Genomic DNA, 16,478 nt, shown 5'->3' with positions numbered 1-16,478 from the left:
TTTGGCTCATAAATTCCATGGATCCGAGTGTAGGGAGAACTTATCTCTTCCTACCTATTGCTTATGACATTTGAAATGCTGTGAACGAGACCTATTGTGATCTCGGGAATGCAGGATATGGTTTGAGCTAAAAACTGAGTTATGAAGGCTTAAACAAGGAGAAAAAATAGTCACTCAATACTACACCGACCTCAAGACCTTATGGCAAGAGGTTGACATGTTCAGCGACTACGAATGAAGTTGTGCTAAGGACAGGGCTCTATTCCAGAAGATGGTGAAAAAAGAACGCGTCTTCAAATTCCTTGTCGACCTTAACAAGGAATTGGATGAAGTCAGAGGGCGTATTCTTGGTCGTGAACCACTACCAAGCACAATAGAAGTCTTCTCTGAAGTCAGACGAGAGGAGAGCCGACAAACAGTCATGCTTGGAGGCCACTAACCAAATCCCATCGACTCTTCTGCTTGTTCTCGGGTCAGCCACCAAGTCGCAACGATCGTCAGAATGATAGAGATCGACCAATCTGCGAGTACTGCAACAAGTCGGGACACACTAAAGCCAAGTGTTGGAAGCTACACGGGAAGCCAGCCGAGAATTTTTCAGCCAATCAGAATTCTTGTAATGTAAAGGGATTTTATTCCTCATCTGAAGATGCTTCTGAAGAGCTGAAACATGCCTCAGAATCGTCTGCCTTCAGCAAAGAATAGCTAGAGCAACTGTATCAACTAATGAGTTCTCATTCCATATCCAACACTCCTAACCCATCATCTTATATTGCCTATTCATCATTAGCCCAGAAAGGTACATATCCTACAGCTTTCATAGTTGGTTCTAAATCAAACCCTTGGATCATAGATTCAGGGGCAATATATTACATGACTGGTAGTTCCTCCATATTCTCATATTATTTTCCTTTATCTATTAATCTGAAAGTAAAAATTGATGATGGTTCCCTAACCCCTATAGCTGGAAAAGGCTCTATCATTATTTCTCCATCTCTCATATTATTAAATGTCCTACATGTCCCAAAGCTCTCTTACAATCTCATCTCTGTTAATCGTATTATTCATGATTGCAAATGCATTGCTACAATAACATTTGCTGGATTTGAATTTCAGGACCCTTGTTCGGGGAAGATGATTGGCAATGCTTAGGAGGTTGATGGACTCTATCACTTGGTCACAGAAAATCCTTCAGATAAACAAGTTAAGAAACCAAGATGCTTTACTACCTTGTCTTGTGAGAATGAAATAATGTTCTGGCATTATAAGTTAGGCCATCCTAGTTTTAATTACTTGAAATATTTGTTTCCAAATCTTTTAAAAAAAAGGCGGTTTTTCTTTTCAGTGTGAAGTTTGTGAATTGGCAAAACATCATAGATCTGTTTATCCATCTTTAAAGTATATGCCATCAAAACCTTTTTCTATTGTGCATAGTGATATTTGGGGCCCTTCACGAGTAAAAACAGCCTCAGGATCTAGATAGTTCATCACATTCATTGATGATCACACTAGAGTCACGTGGATTTATTTACTAAAATAAAAATCCGAGGCAGCAAGTGTTTACAAAAATTTTCACTCACTGATCAATACTCAGTTTCAAGCAAATATTCAAGTTCTTATAACCGATAATGGCCGAGAATATTTTAATCCAATCTTAGGTGATTTTTTGAAACAAAAAGGAATTATTCATCACAATTCTTGCGTTCATACTCCCCAACAAAATGGAGTTGCTGAAAGAAAAAAATAGGCATTTATTAGAGGTGGCTAGGGCTTTACTATTTTTTATGAAAGTTCCTAATCATTTTTGGAATGAAGTACTCTTAACGGCGTCTTATTTGATAAATCGAATGCCTACAAGAGTTCTTAATTATATCACTCCTTTGCAAGCTCTAAAGAATATATTTCCTGAAAATATATCTTTCACTGATTTAACACCTAAAATTTTTGGTTGGATTGCTTTTGTTCATATACACGGCCAAAATAGAGGAAAACTTGATCCCCGAGCACATAAATGCACATTTCTAGGTTTTTCACAAACACAAAAACGGTATAAATGCTTTGCTCCTAAATCTGGGAAGTATTATGTGAGTATAGATGTCACGTTTTTTGAAAACAACCTTTTTTTTTGACAAAAACTCTCTTCCGGGGGAGAATGATTCTGAAATGAGTTTTTGGGAACAAATATCCTTGCCAAAATTGGTTGTAAATAGCTCAGTGGAACCAATTCATATTTCTGTAACTAATCCTAGGATTTCACAACCTATAAATTCACTCGTGAGACTCGTGTAGAAACCAACTTGGAACCACCTACTGAACTTCGTGTTTATTCTAGAAGAATGACTCGGCCAAATAATGTTCCACCAGCCCCCAAGGTATGCCAACCATCGGACTCAACTATGGTCCAAGGTACGACTTCTCTTTTTTCTCCAAATTTAGAGCCTTCTACAGAATTCTTTGAACCCATAGCCTTGCGTAAAGGTGTCAGATCATGTACCACAAAACATCCAATATCTAATTTCGTGTCTTATCATAAACTCTCTCTAGATTTCAAAGCTTTTTCCACCAGGATTATGGATGATGAACTACCTAAGTCGATATATGAAGCTCTAGAGGTTCCGAGATAGAGAGAGGCAGTTTTTGAGGAGTTAAAGGCCCTGAAGAAGAATGGCACGTGGGATCTAACTCCTTTACCTGAGGGGAAACGATATGTAGGAAACAAGTGGGTGTTCACCATCAAATACCATGTAGATGGCTTGGTCGAGAGATACAAAGCAAGACTCGTAACATGAGGCTTCACTCAGACATACAACCTTGACTATGAGGAAACCTTCGCTCTTGTGGCCAAACTAAACACCGTACGTGTCCTACTCTCACTAGCCACCAATATGGATTGGACTCTCAGACAGTTTTATGTGAATAATGCATTCCTAAACGGTGAGCTAGAGGAAGAGGTGTTTATGGAAGTTCCTCCAGGCTTTGATGAATTGAAGAAGGATGTCATGGTCTGCAAGCTAAAGAAATCCATTTATGGATTGAAACAATCTCTGAGAGCCTGGTTCGAGATATTCATGAGAGTTGTGAAATAACATGGTTACACTCAGGCCCAATCCGATCATATTATGTTCTACAAACACAATAATGGTAAAATTGCTATTTTAATTATGTATGTAGATGACATTGTTATGACAGGAGATGATACAGTAGAGTTGTAGTCGCTGAATAACTTCTTATCCAACCAGTTTGAAGTCAAGGATCTAGGACAACTCAAATATTTTCTTGGAATGGAGGTGGGTAGATCCTCAAAAGGTATAATTATCTCGCAAAGAAAATATTTCCTCGATATCTTGAAAGAGACCGGATTACTTGGATGTAAACCAGTGGCGACTCCTATTGATCCGAATCAAAAACTCGAAAAAGAATATGGTGATGAGCCTGTAGACAAGAATCGATATCAGATGCTGGTGGGAAAACTGATTTATTTGGCTCATACGAGACCAGATATTGCATTTTCTGTGAGCTTGGTTAGTCAATTTATGCATTGTCCCTCAGAAAAACACTCCAAGGTTGTTTATCGGATTCTTCATTACTTGAAAGGGAGTTCGGGTAAAGGAATCATGTTTTCGAAGAATGGAAGTCGAAGAGTGGAGATCTTTACTGATGCTGATTGGGGCGGAAGTTCTACAGACAGAAGATCTACCACCGGTTATTGCTCCTTTGTCTGGGGTAACTTAGTTACTTGGAGGAGCAAGAAGCAACCAGTTGTCTCTAGAAGCAGTGCAGAGGCCGAGTTCAGAGCCATGGCGCAAGGAGTATGTGAGCTGTTATGGCTTAGAAGAATCTTGGAGGAGATGAAGGTTGAAGGAGATAAATCGATGAAGTTGTATTGCGACAACAAATTGGCAATCAGTATTGCTCAGAATCCTGTACAGCATGACAGGACCAAACATGTCGAAATAAATCAACATTTCATCAAGGAGAAGCTGGAAAATGGCAATATATGCATACAATTTGTTCCATCATCAGAGCAGCTCACCGATATTCTCACCAAGGGACTGTTTACTACGATGTTCGAAGGATTTATGTCCAAGCTGGGAATGATCGATATCTATTCTCCAGCTTGAGGGGGTATCGAGAATATCTAAATTAAATATTATGATTGTTAACTAGATATTTTATTCTGTTAGTTATTAGATAGGATCAATTTTAATTAGATAGAATCAATTTTTATTCTGTTAGTTATTAGACAGGATCAGTTTTAATTAGATAAAATCAGTTTTATTCTGTTGCTAATTTTATGCATCTTTTTATGTAAAGTTGTTACATTGTAAACTCTATTTAAGTCAACCATATTCGACATAAATAAATATGATTTATTCGAAACAAGTTTTTCCGACTTTACATTCAATTCAAGAATGTAAGGAAAATCGGAGGAATGCTGGAATTTTCAATATTCTGAAAAAAAAACAAAAATTGCCATAAAAAAGGGCAGGGAGAAGAGATAATTTTCCAGGAGATTTGATTTCATAATTAGAATTAAAGATTCAAAAGCTAGAAGTGGATGTCCAACAGGTGAAAGATGGTTCTATTGGTGAGAAAACAGAAGAGTTGAAGAAGTTAAGAACAGAATTGTGGAGGCTGTTGAAGATTGAGGAGAAAAATTGGTTCCAGAATTCTAGATCAAAGTGGGTTGAAGATGGTGATAGAAATACTAGATATTTTCATACTTATGCTTCATTTTGGATGAACAGGAATGCCTTGAATGCTTTACATATCAACGGCAATGTTGTTCAAGACCTGATTGTTATTAAGTCAACAGTCAGAGATCACTTTTTAATGTTGAAGATTGAGAAGCAGATTTGGTTTCAGAATTCTAGATCGAAGTGGGTTGAAGATGGTGACAGAAATACTAGATATTTTCATACCTGTGCTACATTTTGGAGGAACATGAATGCCTTGAATGCTTTACATATCAACGTCAATGTTGTTCAAGACCCGATTGTTATTAAGTCAACAGTTAGAGATTACTTTTTAAGGCTTTCAATGATCAATTTACCTTACAAGTGGAAGACATTGGGTTGGATTTTTCCAGTATTTCATTCGAGCAGAGTTTGAGTTTGGAGAAAGAATTCACTGAAGAGGAAATATGGGAGTCTTTAGAGTCTTGTAATGTTAACAAAGCTCCAGGGCCAGACGGTTTAAATCTAGGTTTCTTCAAAAGATTTTGGAATGTGCTTAAGGGAGATGTTATGAAATTCTTTCATAACTTCTATGTGGGGAAAGATTGGGAACATAACATTAATCATACCTTTATTACTCTTATTCCTAAGGCCTCTAACAGTGGTGACCTTGATGACTTTAGACCTATTAACTTAGTTGGTGGATTATATAAAATCCTCTCTAAGTGTCTCTCGAGGAGGTTGAGGAACTGTATTTCAGAATTAATCAGTCCTACACAATTTGCTTTTATCCCAGGTCGACAAATATTAGATTATTCTCTAATTGCCAATGAAGGTGTCAAGTTTTTGAAAAAAAAAATGGACTCAAGGGTTGTATTTTCAAAGCTGATTTCAAGAAAGCATATGATTTGGTGGATTGAAATATTTTGTTTCTAGTAATGGAGAAAATGGGATTCGGTTCCAGGTGGAGAGGTTGGATCAGAAAATGTGTTTCCACTGCTTCAGTTTTGGTTCTTATTAATGGAGTTCCTACTGAGGAATTCTCTATGGAAAAGGGACTTAGACAGGGATGTTCTTTATCCCCTTTGTTGTTTAATTTTGTTGGTGAACTACTCAATTTATTGATTTTAAAGGCTGTTGCACAGGGTCTGTTTTCTAGACTGATTATTGGGAGGGATAAAGGGTCTTTCAATCTTTCTCATTTGCAGTTTGCAGATGATCTCATTATCTTTTGTGGTGCTTCGAAAATGCATATTCTAAACGTGAAGAGGGTGCTTCGAGTGTTTCAAGTGATTTCGGGTTTACAGCTCAACATGAAGAAAAGTAAATTGTTTGGTGTTAATTTGAATGAAGAGGAAGTTCATGAGTTGGCAAACCCTATTGGATTTTCTGTTGGTAGCTTCCCTTCTGACTATCTAGGGCTTCCTTTGGGTGCTATTAGGAATTCTGCTACTATTTGGAATCCAGTGGTCAGTAATTTTAAAAAAAAATTAGCAGGATGGAAGGCTTCCTCCCTTTATTTAGCTGGGAGATTGGTTTTGATTAAGTCAGTTCTTTGTTCGCTCCCTACTTATTATTTATCATTATTTAAGATACCAACCTCGGTTCTTAAAACCCTCAACTCCATTATGTCTAATTTCTTATGAGGATGGGGTAATGGTAAAAATAAGATCCACTGGGTTAGTTGGTCGAATGTATGCAAATCAAAGATGGAGGGGGGTTTGGGTATGCTGAATCTTAACTTGATGAATAGAGCACTCCTAGAAAAATGGTCTTGGAGGTATGCAAATGAAAGGGAGTCTGTTTGGAGGGATTTTATTTGTTCCAAATATAATCTGGATCTTTCTTTATTAATGTTTGACAGTAAGATCCTAGATAAAGTTTCTTGGATTTGGAGATCCGTGGTTAAAAACCATTATAAAGATGACCTTATTGGCTCTAAGTTGAGAAGTATGTGTTCTTTTTTAGCTGGAGATGGCAAATTTATTCAGTTTTGGCAGGACATTTGGGCTATGGATTATCCTCTTTTGCTCATTTTCCCTAGATTGTTTTCTATTTCCACAAAAAAACAGGCAAATTATTTGAATTTGGGGAGTATAACTTTTCTGGCTGGATTTGGGATGTGCAGTTTTGAAGGAACTTAAATGACTGGGAACTAGAACATTGAGCTGATTTGCTGGCTATCATCTCGACTTTTTATCTATCTATGGAAAATTCTGATGGGATGATTTGGAAAGGTTCTGCGGATGGGGTGTACACTGTTAAATCTGGTGTTCATCTATGTTCATCTGATCCTTTGCAATCAGAGGAGGTCTATTTTTGGAATAAGAGTATTTGGAGGGGTTAGTTTCCACCAATAGTAGAGTCTTTTATGTGGCAGGTTGTTCTAGAGAAGCTGGCAGTTAAAACATAACTTGTTAAAAGAGAAATTCTAGGTATTGGAGACTTGGTATGCCCTATTTTCAAGATGGAGGAAGAGTCTCCCTCGCATTTGTTTTTCTCTTGTTCGATGGTGTGGTCTATTTGGAATAAATTCCTTAACTTTTTGAAGATTAAGAATGTCTTTCATACTAATGCTAAAAGCTTTCTCCTTGCTTGGGATGCTTTGAAGACTAATTCTCCGATTTGGTCTCTCATTTCAGGGGTCGTTATTTGGACCACTTGGAAAATGAGGAATTTAATTGTGTTTGAAGGGGGGAAGTTGGATAAGGTTGAATTCTTCTTCTTAGCAAGGCTTAGGCTTGCTTCCTGGTTCCTAGCAAAGCATAAAGGAGTGTCTATTCTGAAGGATTCTCTTATTTCAGATCCATCCTTAGGGGACTCTTGTTCTCTCCATCCTAATATGATAGTATCTATTCTTCCTTGGTCTCCTCCTCCTATGGGTTTTGTAAAACTTAATGTAGATACAGCTACTACTAAGGATTGGAAGAAGAGCGGATTAGGAGGAATTTTAAAGGATTCCTCTGGATTTACCTTAGGTTCTTTCAAGGAATCGGTTGGTCCAGGGCCTCCGACCTTTATGGAATTAAAAGCTATTCAAAAGGGGTTGTTAATCTATGCTGATTTTCGAGAGAGGCTACATGACCGTTTGATTATGGAAAGTGACAGCAAAGTGGCAGTGGATTGGGTTAAGGAGGTTGAATTATGTCCTGATGTTTATGCTTTTTTGATTAAAGACATTGTTCATAGGCTTAACGCATTAGAAGGTGTGGTTAGATGGGTAAATAGGACAGCCAATCTAGAGGTTGATGCCTTAGCTAAAGAATGAATTGGTTGAATTAGTGTTGATGTTTATGGGTCGTAAGGTTGAGTTGTGTTTATATGTCTCTGTTAAGAGTGTTTTCAGGTTGTATCTTATGTGTATTCTATGTTCAATAAAATCCTAAGGCACTATTTTCCTCCTTTCGCTGATTAAGGAGTTTCCCTTCAAGCTCCTTTAATCAAGAAGGGGGTTTTTAACGAGACCTTGAATTCTTATAAAAAATGTCATTCAAACATATATTTCCCAATCCTACTGAGCTTCTCAATGGATGTTGCTGGATGTTTGATTTTCTTTTCTACATTTCTTCCCCTTAAGGAATAAAAAAAAGATATGATATATTCTGAAATCTTTTTCCCCTTAAGGGGGAAAAGAAGAAAAAAGTGAGCATAATTTATTAGTTAATTTGTTTTTTTCTTTTACCATTGCATTTATTAATATTCTTCATTCTTTTACTCATTAGCAATCTCATTAAGGAAGCAAAACACTCATTCCTATGGATATAACACATTATGAACTGTTTGTTCCCTTATACATCTTATATTTTGCGTTTCTTTTTATATTGCTGGATTGTTTATCCGGTTTGATAATATTTCCTCCCTCTTCCCATGTTTAGGTCTGTTGATACGATTGCAAATCCTGAAGTAGCTGATATATTCCGGAAACGAGCAATGGTGATGTATTCCCGCTTTTCGGAATGATGTTAAAATCTCCTTTTGTTTTCTTACTATCAGGCTGTTCTTATAACCATTTGGTTGTTCATCGAACTAAAGAGAAAAATTGCTTGTTCTTCTAGGGTATTGAGTATTTCATCTTTTATAAAACTACATTTCAGTTGGTATACATACATGTTTGGTCTTCATCATGGTATCAGTTAATATTCTTAGTAAGGAAATATTATGCTGCATTTTTTTCCTTTTTCTTCTAATATATACTTTTCTTGCTTTTGATAAACCATGTAGAATTTTGCTTTGTGATGGTGAAAAATCATATAGCCATTGGTTTTAGAGAAGAAATTCATAAAAAAATAAAATTAGTAGACTGTAGGTGGTAATATTTTGTTAATAGCCTGATTTGTCGAACTGTAAAATGAAGGACCAGAGATCTATACTGAGACCTGTTGCTTTTTGGATGTCTAAATCTTTACTGCAAATGAACTGTTGGTAAGTGTCATAGATTGATGTTTATTCAAACCTCAACCTTTTTCACAAATTTTCTACTGTAGCCTAGTTTTTTGATATTGCTGCTTGTACAAGTATAATTTTTGTCTGATTTTTTTCTTTCAATTATTGAGCATGACTGTTCCTTTAGTGAAATACAGATTCTTGTTTGGAGGAAAGTATTAACTTGCTGAACTTTTCGTGTCTTTTTTCCCCCCCATTAATAATGATTATTGAGTTGAAAAATATTTGGACCATCCGGTTGTCTATCTAGAATAGTCTGAACTTGTTTAAATGGCTATAAGTTATGGATTGCTTTGACGTGTATGTATGTTCATGTGAGTGTATGGCTTGTTTTTCTGGTGCCTATGGGTTTAGAGATTTGACACTTTGGAATTGTATTCTTATTGACCTTTCTTATAGTAGATCATGAAGGAAATACGGAAGACAGTAGAATCTCGACGTTTTGTTGAAGTTGAAACTCCAGTACTGCAGGTTTGTGAATAGATTCATAGTTTTTTGGGGTGTAGCCTTTTTTGGTTGTGGTATATGTTTTACTGATTCTTGAATCTTGATTGAATCACTTCTTCATCTAACGTCTTCAAAGCCTTCTCGTGACTATTAAGCAAAATTAATGTGAATTCTTCTAGGAGTTGATGAAATCCACATAGCTTTGTGTCAATTGGGAACCATGTTAGGGAACACTCTTTCTTGTTAGGGAACCATGTTGCTCCAAGTACGGTAGGTGTAAGGTTGAGAGGAATTCGACTGATTAAGCTTAAAAGTTATGTTGAAGTTCGGGGTTATGGAGGAGCTGAGATCTCTAAGAGGCTTTGGAGTTCTTCTATTTCTATAGGAAATATTTTAGAAGGCACTTGAAAAAGCTGTCACTTGAGCTGTTGCAATTGGTCTGAAAAATTATCTAGTAACATATTTTTTGGTTAAATAAAATTACGTACCCCAATTCTATGATTATAGTTTTTATTGCATTACTTATTTATTTATATATTTTACTTTGTTTTGTGGTGCCAAAGCAAGTATCGTTTTCAGGGAATTTGACTAATTAATTTAATCAACCAGGGAGCAGCTGGTGGGGCTGAAGCAGGACCATTTGTGACGTACCATAACTCCTTAGGAAGGGATCTTTATCTAAGAATTGCAACTGAACTTCACTTGAAGAGAATGCTGGTGAGATCCTAAACATTTTCGTTACATTATCTATGCTAAATTTGGTCCCCCTCCCTCCTGATTCATCAATAATAATAAGGCTTTGCAGCTTCAAGTATTTAAACCTTAGGGTCAGACTGAGTTTTTGAAGTTCCTAATTAGTAAGAAGAGGGATAATATCTAACACTCTGCTTCGCAATATTTGATGTCCAACAATAGGCATAGAACCTTACGGAAATCATGCATATTGGCAAGGAAGACGTAAATTTTGCGTCAAAATGATAAGAAGACTACTTTTTAAAGTTTATTATCATATTTGTAAAACATGAGCTTATCATATAATATATACACGTATACATAGTGCACCTTCATTCAGGCAACTGTTTTCTTGGGCCTTGTCCCTTTGGGATTATAAGGGATCTAACACCTAGAGTCTTCCTTGCACCTTTGACGACACCGATTTCTTCATTCCATCCACGTTTTCTTTTATAATTTTATCCTTAGTGTCCGATTCTGATATTTGTTTGGCCTTTATGTTTATACTGCCAGCAATATTTATGTCTCCTAATTACAGGTTGGGGGATTTGAAAAAGTATATGAGATTAGTCGGATATTCCGAAATGAAGGCATTTCTACTCGTCAGAATCTGGAATTTACAACTATAGAGGTATTTATAAAAATGTCAGATGCTGATTCCGTGCTTGGCAGTGCAAATATGCTTCATATGATTTCAAGTTTTAAAATTGTTTTCCGAAGCTCTGATTATCGGCTTTTTTAATTAATTTTTGATGTATGAAGCATATTCGGATTATCAGACTATGATGGACATGGCTGAGGAAATTGTGACCCAATGTGCTCTTGCAGTTCATGGAAAGCTCACCGTTGATTACCAGGTAATGCATTTCATGGCCAGTAAAAATAGTTTGATTTCATTTCTGGAGGTTTTAGATAACTAGGTTGTATTGTGTGTGTGTAAAATCTATTTGAAACAGGCATTGGAACTACTAATGTACGCCTTATATACAGGGGACTGAGACACAATTGCAGCGGCCATGGAGGAGAGAAACCATGCACAATCTTGTTAAGGAGGTCACCGGGGTTGGTTTCACTGAACTGGAAGATGATCTTACAGTTGCTAAAGATGTTCTGAAGGCAATCAGAATTGGGCTCGATAGCAAGGACAAGTCTTCTATTGAAGCCTGCCATTCACTTGGGAACCTCCTTAATGAGGTCTATCTTCTTTAATATTTCATGAATTCTAGTTCCTTATAGAGTTTACTGCAAAATGCTGCTATAGAAAGTTATTTGCAGAATAAGAATGAAAGTACAAGAAAAACTGAATAGATTTCGCAAAAGGAAATGAAATTCCTGTTTCACCCTTTCTCATCTCTCTAGTCGAACAATTCGGGGAAATTCGTTGCACATTTATCCATTGGTGGGGAGTTTTTGAACCATATGCTGATTTCGATTATTTTGCTAAGACTGTTTCTAGTAATAGTTCACGTTAGTTGCAATAAGCCTTTGGTTTATTTATCACCTTCAGGTTTTCGAAATATCTGTTGAACCGAAGCTCCTGCAACCTACATTTGTTTTGGACTACCCCATTGAGATATCTCCTCTTGCCAAACCACACCGAAGGTATGGAAGTTTTACCGGGAACTGGTGCAATTCTATGCGTGGATCTATTCATGTCTTCACATTCAGAATTACTTCCTCTTAGTGCTCTGGAATATAGGCATGCAGGTTTGACTGAGAGATTTGAACTCTTCATATGCGGTCGGGAACTGGCCAATGCATTATCGGAGTTAACTGATCCTTTGGACCAGGTAATAATGATGCTTTTTTAATATGCTACAGATGCCTACTTTTTGCATTATTTGAATATTTACAGCATCGCGGAAGCTGTTGTACTTTTTGCATTACCTGACATCAAACTTATAAAGTCGGCCTCGAGATAGCTGCGACTTTAAAATACATTTGTTGATGATACAGAAGTCTGTACACTTATTCTTCTTCAGATGCTCATTCGTTTATAGCTCGGACAAAACGTTATATCTCATTTAGTGGCTTTGAAGGTACAAAGCATGGTTGAAGAGTCTTCTCGGGGCACAATTTACGAGATAATGTTTATAATGATCTTATAAACTGTGATTTTCAATTCAGTTTCTCACTTGAGAGCTAAGAAATTTGCAATTGTTTTCCATGGTGGCAGAGGGCCCGCCTGGAATAGCAAGTAAAACAACATAACAAGAAGAAAGCAGAAGCTGTTTCAGTCACAGATGGCACGGAAGAACAAAAGAATAAAAACGACGACTCCATGTACGAAGTGACTCTTGACGATGATTTTCTTACTGCTTTGGAATATGGGTCCGGCTTCGGGAATGGTATGCTCCTCTTCTGGTTCACAGATATTGACATTAATCATTCTTTTTTGAATTTGTCGATAATAATTGGTTCCACCTGATCATATACATGTTGGGTTATGACTGATCTCGAATGCACCATTCACTAATTACATCCAAATGTGCCTTTTGGATTGGATTGATATTGTTGCACGTAATCTGGACTTCCCTATCAAGCTGACACGCTTTCATGTGTACATACACACACACGCACACGCATACATACATACCCGAATCCATGTGTATTATCTGTGTACTATTTGAGTATTGTTCTGGGTTTTAAGCTTGGGGACTTGTATATAATATTCATCCTCCCTCATGTTCCGCCAACAAAACGTAATGGTGAAAATGGTTGTTCGTAGGTGTCATAACCATTTTTTAGGTAAAACAATTAAATATTATTTTAAAAACGATTACGACTTTATTTTGGAAAAATTGGGTGATTTTGAATTGATTTGAATAAAATTGAAAAGAGTCGCCATCGACCTTTAGATTAGGCAGGTCGAATACCTAAAAACGTCTTTTAAAATAATTTTAAGAAAAATCATTTTTAAAGACAAAAGGGGTCTACGTTTACCAGAAAATCGATTTGATGGGTTCGGGAGTCGGTTACGTGTGGGGAAGGATTAGCACCCCCACAGCGCCCAAAATTGGTACTGTATCGCTTACATATCGTCGTGATGATGGAAATGATAAATCGAATATAAAATTAACCTATGATCTATTTATTGAGATTTATTTAATTTGCCTCGAATTATTTAAAGAAAATCCTTTAACTCAATCAGAAATCTTGAAATTTGCAATCCTCCGTCGGGAAAGCTATTTCAACTATTTCTCATTCGTAAAAGAATATTCTACCATTGATTATGTTAAAAATACAAATCGAATATAACTAAAAACAATGTTTACATACGAATAAATTGATTAACTAAAAACGTGAATTGAATACAAATTAAAAATTTTGAAATTTACATTCACATAAAATAAAGTAAATTGTCACTTAAAATAACACACATTGCATCGTTTGAACAAATTAATTAGCAAAATATACTCAACTTATTTCAAGTTTCTATGTCGTTAAAATGCCGTACCGGATCACACCACTTCGACCAAGTGATACTTTCCACGCTCATTCTACGCATATGTATTCTTGAAAATAAAATCGAAAATCAAATATTTCATACATAGATACAAATATAATGAGAATAAATGTAATTGGAAATACAAAATAAAATATTTACATTAAATGAAATTAAAAACATTATTTACATAATACAAATAACCGAATAACCAGTACAATAAAATCATACATAAATGACTGAAATAAAATATTCACAAATATCAGGGATAAATTCGAACATCTACCAAAATACCTATCATATGAAATCAGAGACTAAAACGAAATTATTACAAACATTGGGTCTAAAGTCAAATATCCACAAAATGACATAACATACATTAATAGGGCTAAAATAGAAATACATAAACATAATGGATTAAATTAGTAAAAGCATAAACTAACAGGGCTAAGAAGTAATTACCATAGTTCAAATTGCACATATTAAATAATACAGGTGTTAAAAATGAAAATAGCCCATAAATATTGTTAGTGACCAAAATGAGATAAACAGAAAGATAAAGGATCAAACTATACTTAAACCAAAAGCCCAACAATGATTAAAATAAAAATCCTACAAAAGACATGGCCGAATTAAAACATCAAAGAAAATACACCATATATAAAATTAGTGACTAAAATGAAATAAATCACATATCAGGGCTCAAAACAAAGTATTTGCCCAAAGCACACTAGTGATCAAATAGGGATCAAAATGAAAAGGTATAAAATATCAACTCCAAAATAGAATAAACATAAATCATTAATTGATGACCAAAATGAAAACTACATGAAATTAACAGCTAGATATATAAACATTTAAAAGACATAATACAGGACTAAAATGAATTAAAACAAAACATTAAGACCGACTAATAATTAAACCAAAAGTGAAGCAGTGACTAAAATAAAATATTTAGAAATGATATGACCAGATTCAAATGTCAACAAAAATACACAACACAAGCTACCAGTGACTAAAATAAAATAACTAAAAACATTGATACTAAAGTAAAACATACATAAACATGACAAAGTAAACAAACTAGTGACTGAAATACAAATATTGTAAAATACAAGTCTGAAACAGAATATTAGAAATTTCGTTTAATGATTAAACAAACAGATTACAAAATATGGGGGACCAAACATGTAGTTAACCCACAATCCGAAAACACGCATAAGGTCCCCATAGAACGACGTCGTTCGACTGTGTGGTCATAAACCATATTTAGGGTTCTAAACCCTAATCCCTCATTATTTTCTTCCTCTCTCAGCCGCTCAACCAAAGAAAACAGAAGTGAGAGAGTTTTAAAACTCTCTCAACTTCTTCCCATCGGGGAAGGAAGGGCCGCCTCATACCGGCGGCTATCCCGGAGGCCCATGACTGCCGGTACGGCAGTGCCCGGCGGTCGGAGGGAGTAAACAGTCTCAAAAGACCCCCTCCTTTACCCTCAACCCGAAAATCACCCCTACCTAACCTAAAACCGACCCTAAACCCTTAAATCTAAGGTATACCTTTTGAGAAAACAAGAAACCGGTGACCCTTCCTCTTCTCGATGACTTCTCCGATCAAGGTATGGTCTCCTCCCTCTCTATTTCCCTCTTGTTTTTTTTTTTATTTTTTTGTTTGGTTCCAGTAGTTCTCTTTTTTCTTGTTTTTTTTCTGGTTTTTTTTTCCTCTCCCTGAACCCGAATAGTCTCTCTCTTTTTTTTGTTATCCCCCTCTCTGTTCTCTTTGCTTCCTTCCTTTTATCTTGCTTTGCATGTTGATTTTTTTCGTTTGGTGAGATGATGATGTCTAGAATAGCCCATGGCTTTCTCTGATTTTGTAAGATATAAATCCCGAATATTTAGGGATTTATTGGTATTTTAATTTGGGGTTTGGTTTTTTGGTTGATTTGGTCCACTGTTGATGATGTTTTATTTTCTGTTTGATTGGTTCTGCTGTAGATGACTGTGGTGACGTGGGGACGGCGGCTGGACCATCGGAGTGGGCCGGAACAGTAACGGCGGCGTGGCATTCTTTCCTCTGTTGGGGCGACTGATGATGATTTAGGGTTTTGAAACCCTAATTTTGTTGGGTTATCATATGATGGGCTCGGGTTAAGCCTAGGTTGGGCCTTGTTGTATTGGGCTTTGGCCTGCAAAAATATGTAAAATGTAATATTAATAATATAATAATAATAATAATAATAATAATAATAATAATAATAAATATATATAAATAAGACCCGGACAAAAACGAGTGTCTACAGCTGCCCCTCTTTGCACATTCTTGTGTTAACAAGAATAGGGCAAAGACGACAAGACATCACGTTTTTGTCTGGTTCTCTCCCTTTTAAACTTAGAAATTGGATAATGTTGGTTGTTGGGGACGACACTGCTCATACGTGATGAAGAGTTCGGGTCGTCTAAGGGTGACATGGTTCCTACGTGATGAGGAAATCTGGTCAAGGGTTGACACTGCTCATACGTGATGAAGAGTTCTTGGCCATCTTAAGGTGATAACACGGTTCCTACGTGATGAGGACGGCTGGTTATCTACAGTTGACACAGCTCCTACGTGATGAAGAAATCTGGTCTGGGGAATGACACGGCTCATACGTGATGAAGAGTTCTGGCCATCTAAAGGTGATAACACGGTTCCTACGTGATGAGGACGGCTGGTTATCTATGGTTGACACGGCTCATACG

The 16,478-nt window shown here is 36.3% G+C and overlaps 2 protein-coding genes across 2 annotated transcripts; both read left to right on the top strand.

The window, feature by feature from the left end:
* The first annotated feature begins 8,431 nt into the window (after positions 1-8,431).
* LOC120142334 (lysine--tRNA ligase, chloroplastic/mitochondrial-like) lies at positions 8,432-11,040 on the top strand. Its single transcript, XM_039157050.1, has 5 exons — positions 8,432-8,454; positions 8,552-8,609; positions 9,522-9,590; positions 10,176-10,283; positions 10,837-11,040. Exons 1-5 carry the CDS (start codon positions 8,432-8,434, stop codon positions 11,038-11,040), a joined length of 462 nt encoding a protein of 153 aa, XP_039012981.1.
* Positions 11,041-11,054: 14 nt separating this feature from the next.
* Positions 11,055-12,624, top strand: LOC120142368 (lysine--tRNA ligase, chloroplastic/mitochondrial-like). The gene is made up of 5 exons (XM_039157074.1): positions 11,055-11,155; positions 11,289-11,492; positions 11,806-11,900; positions 11,998-12,088; positions 12,475-12,624. The coding sequence occupies exons 1-5, from the start codon at positions 11,081-11,083 to the stop codon at positions 12,490-12,492; spliced, it is 483 nt and encodes a 160-aa protein (XP_039013005.1). The 5' UTR covers positions 11,055-11,080; the 3' UTR covers positions 12,493-12,624.
* Positions 12,625-16,478: the final 3,854 nt, after the last annotated feature.

Source organism: Hibiscus syriacus, unplaced genomic scaffold (assembly GCF_006381635.1).
Source record: "Hibiscus syriacus cultivar Baekdansim isolate YM2019G1 unplaced genomic scaffold, ASM638163v2 tig00110828_pilon, whole genome shotgun sequence".
In the NCBI taxonomy this organism is placed as follows: Eukaryota; Viridiplantae; Streptophyta; class Magnoliopsida; order Malvales; family Malvaceae; genus Hibiscus; species Hibiscus syriacus.
The sequence above is the reverse complement of the archived record's forward strand: the minus strand, read 5'-3'. Positions and strand labels throughout refer to the sequence as shown.

Excerpts from the sequence above, each read along its gene's own strand:
- LOC120142334 (XM_039157050.1), top strand. The coding sequence starts at position 8,432 with ATGGATATAACACATTATGAACT. Across the intron at positions 8,610-9,521 it reads TATTCCGGAAACGAGCAATG|ATCATGAAGGAAATACGGAA; the intron begins GTGATGTATTCC and ends TTCTTATAGTAG. Across the intron at positions 9,591-10,175 it reads TTGAAACTCCAGTACTGCAG|GGAGCAGCTGGTGGGGCTGA; the intron begins GTTTGTGAATAG and ends TTAATCAACCAG.
- LOC120142368 (XM_039157074.1), top strand. The coding sequence starts at position 11,081 with ATGATGGACATGGCTGAGGAAATTGTGACCCAATGTGCTCTTGCAGTT. Across the intron at positions 11,156-11,288 it reads AGCTCACCGTTGATTACCAG|GGGACTGAGACACAATTGCA; the intron begins GTAATGCATTTC and ends CCTTATATACAG. Across the intron at positions 11,493-11,805 it reads TTGGGAACCTCCTTAATGAG|GTTTTCGAAATATCTGTTGA; the intron begins GTCTATCTTCTT and ends TATCACCTTCAG.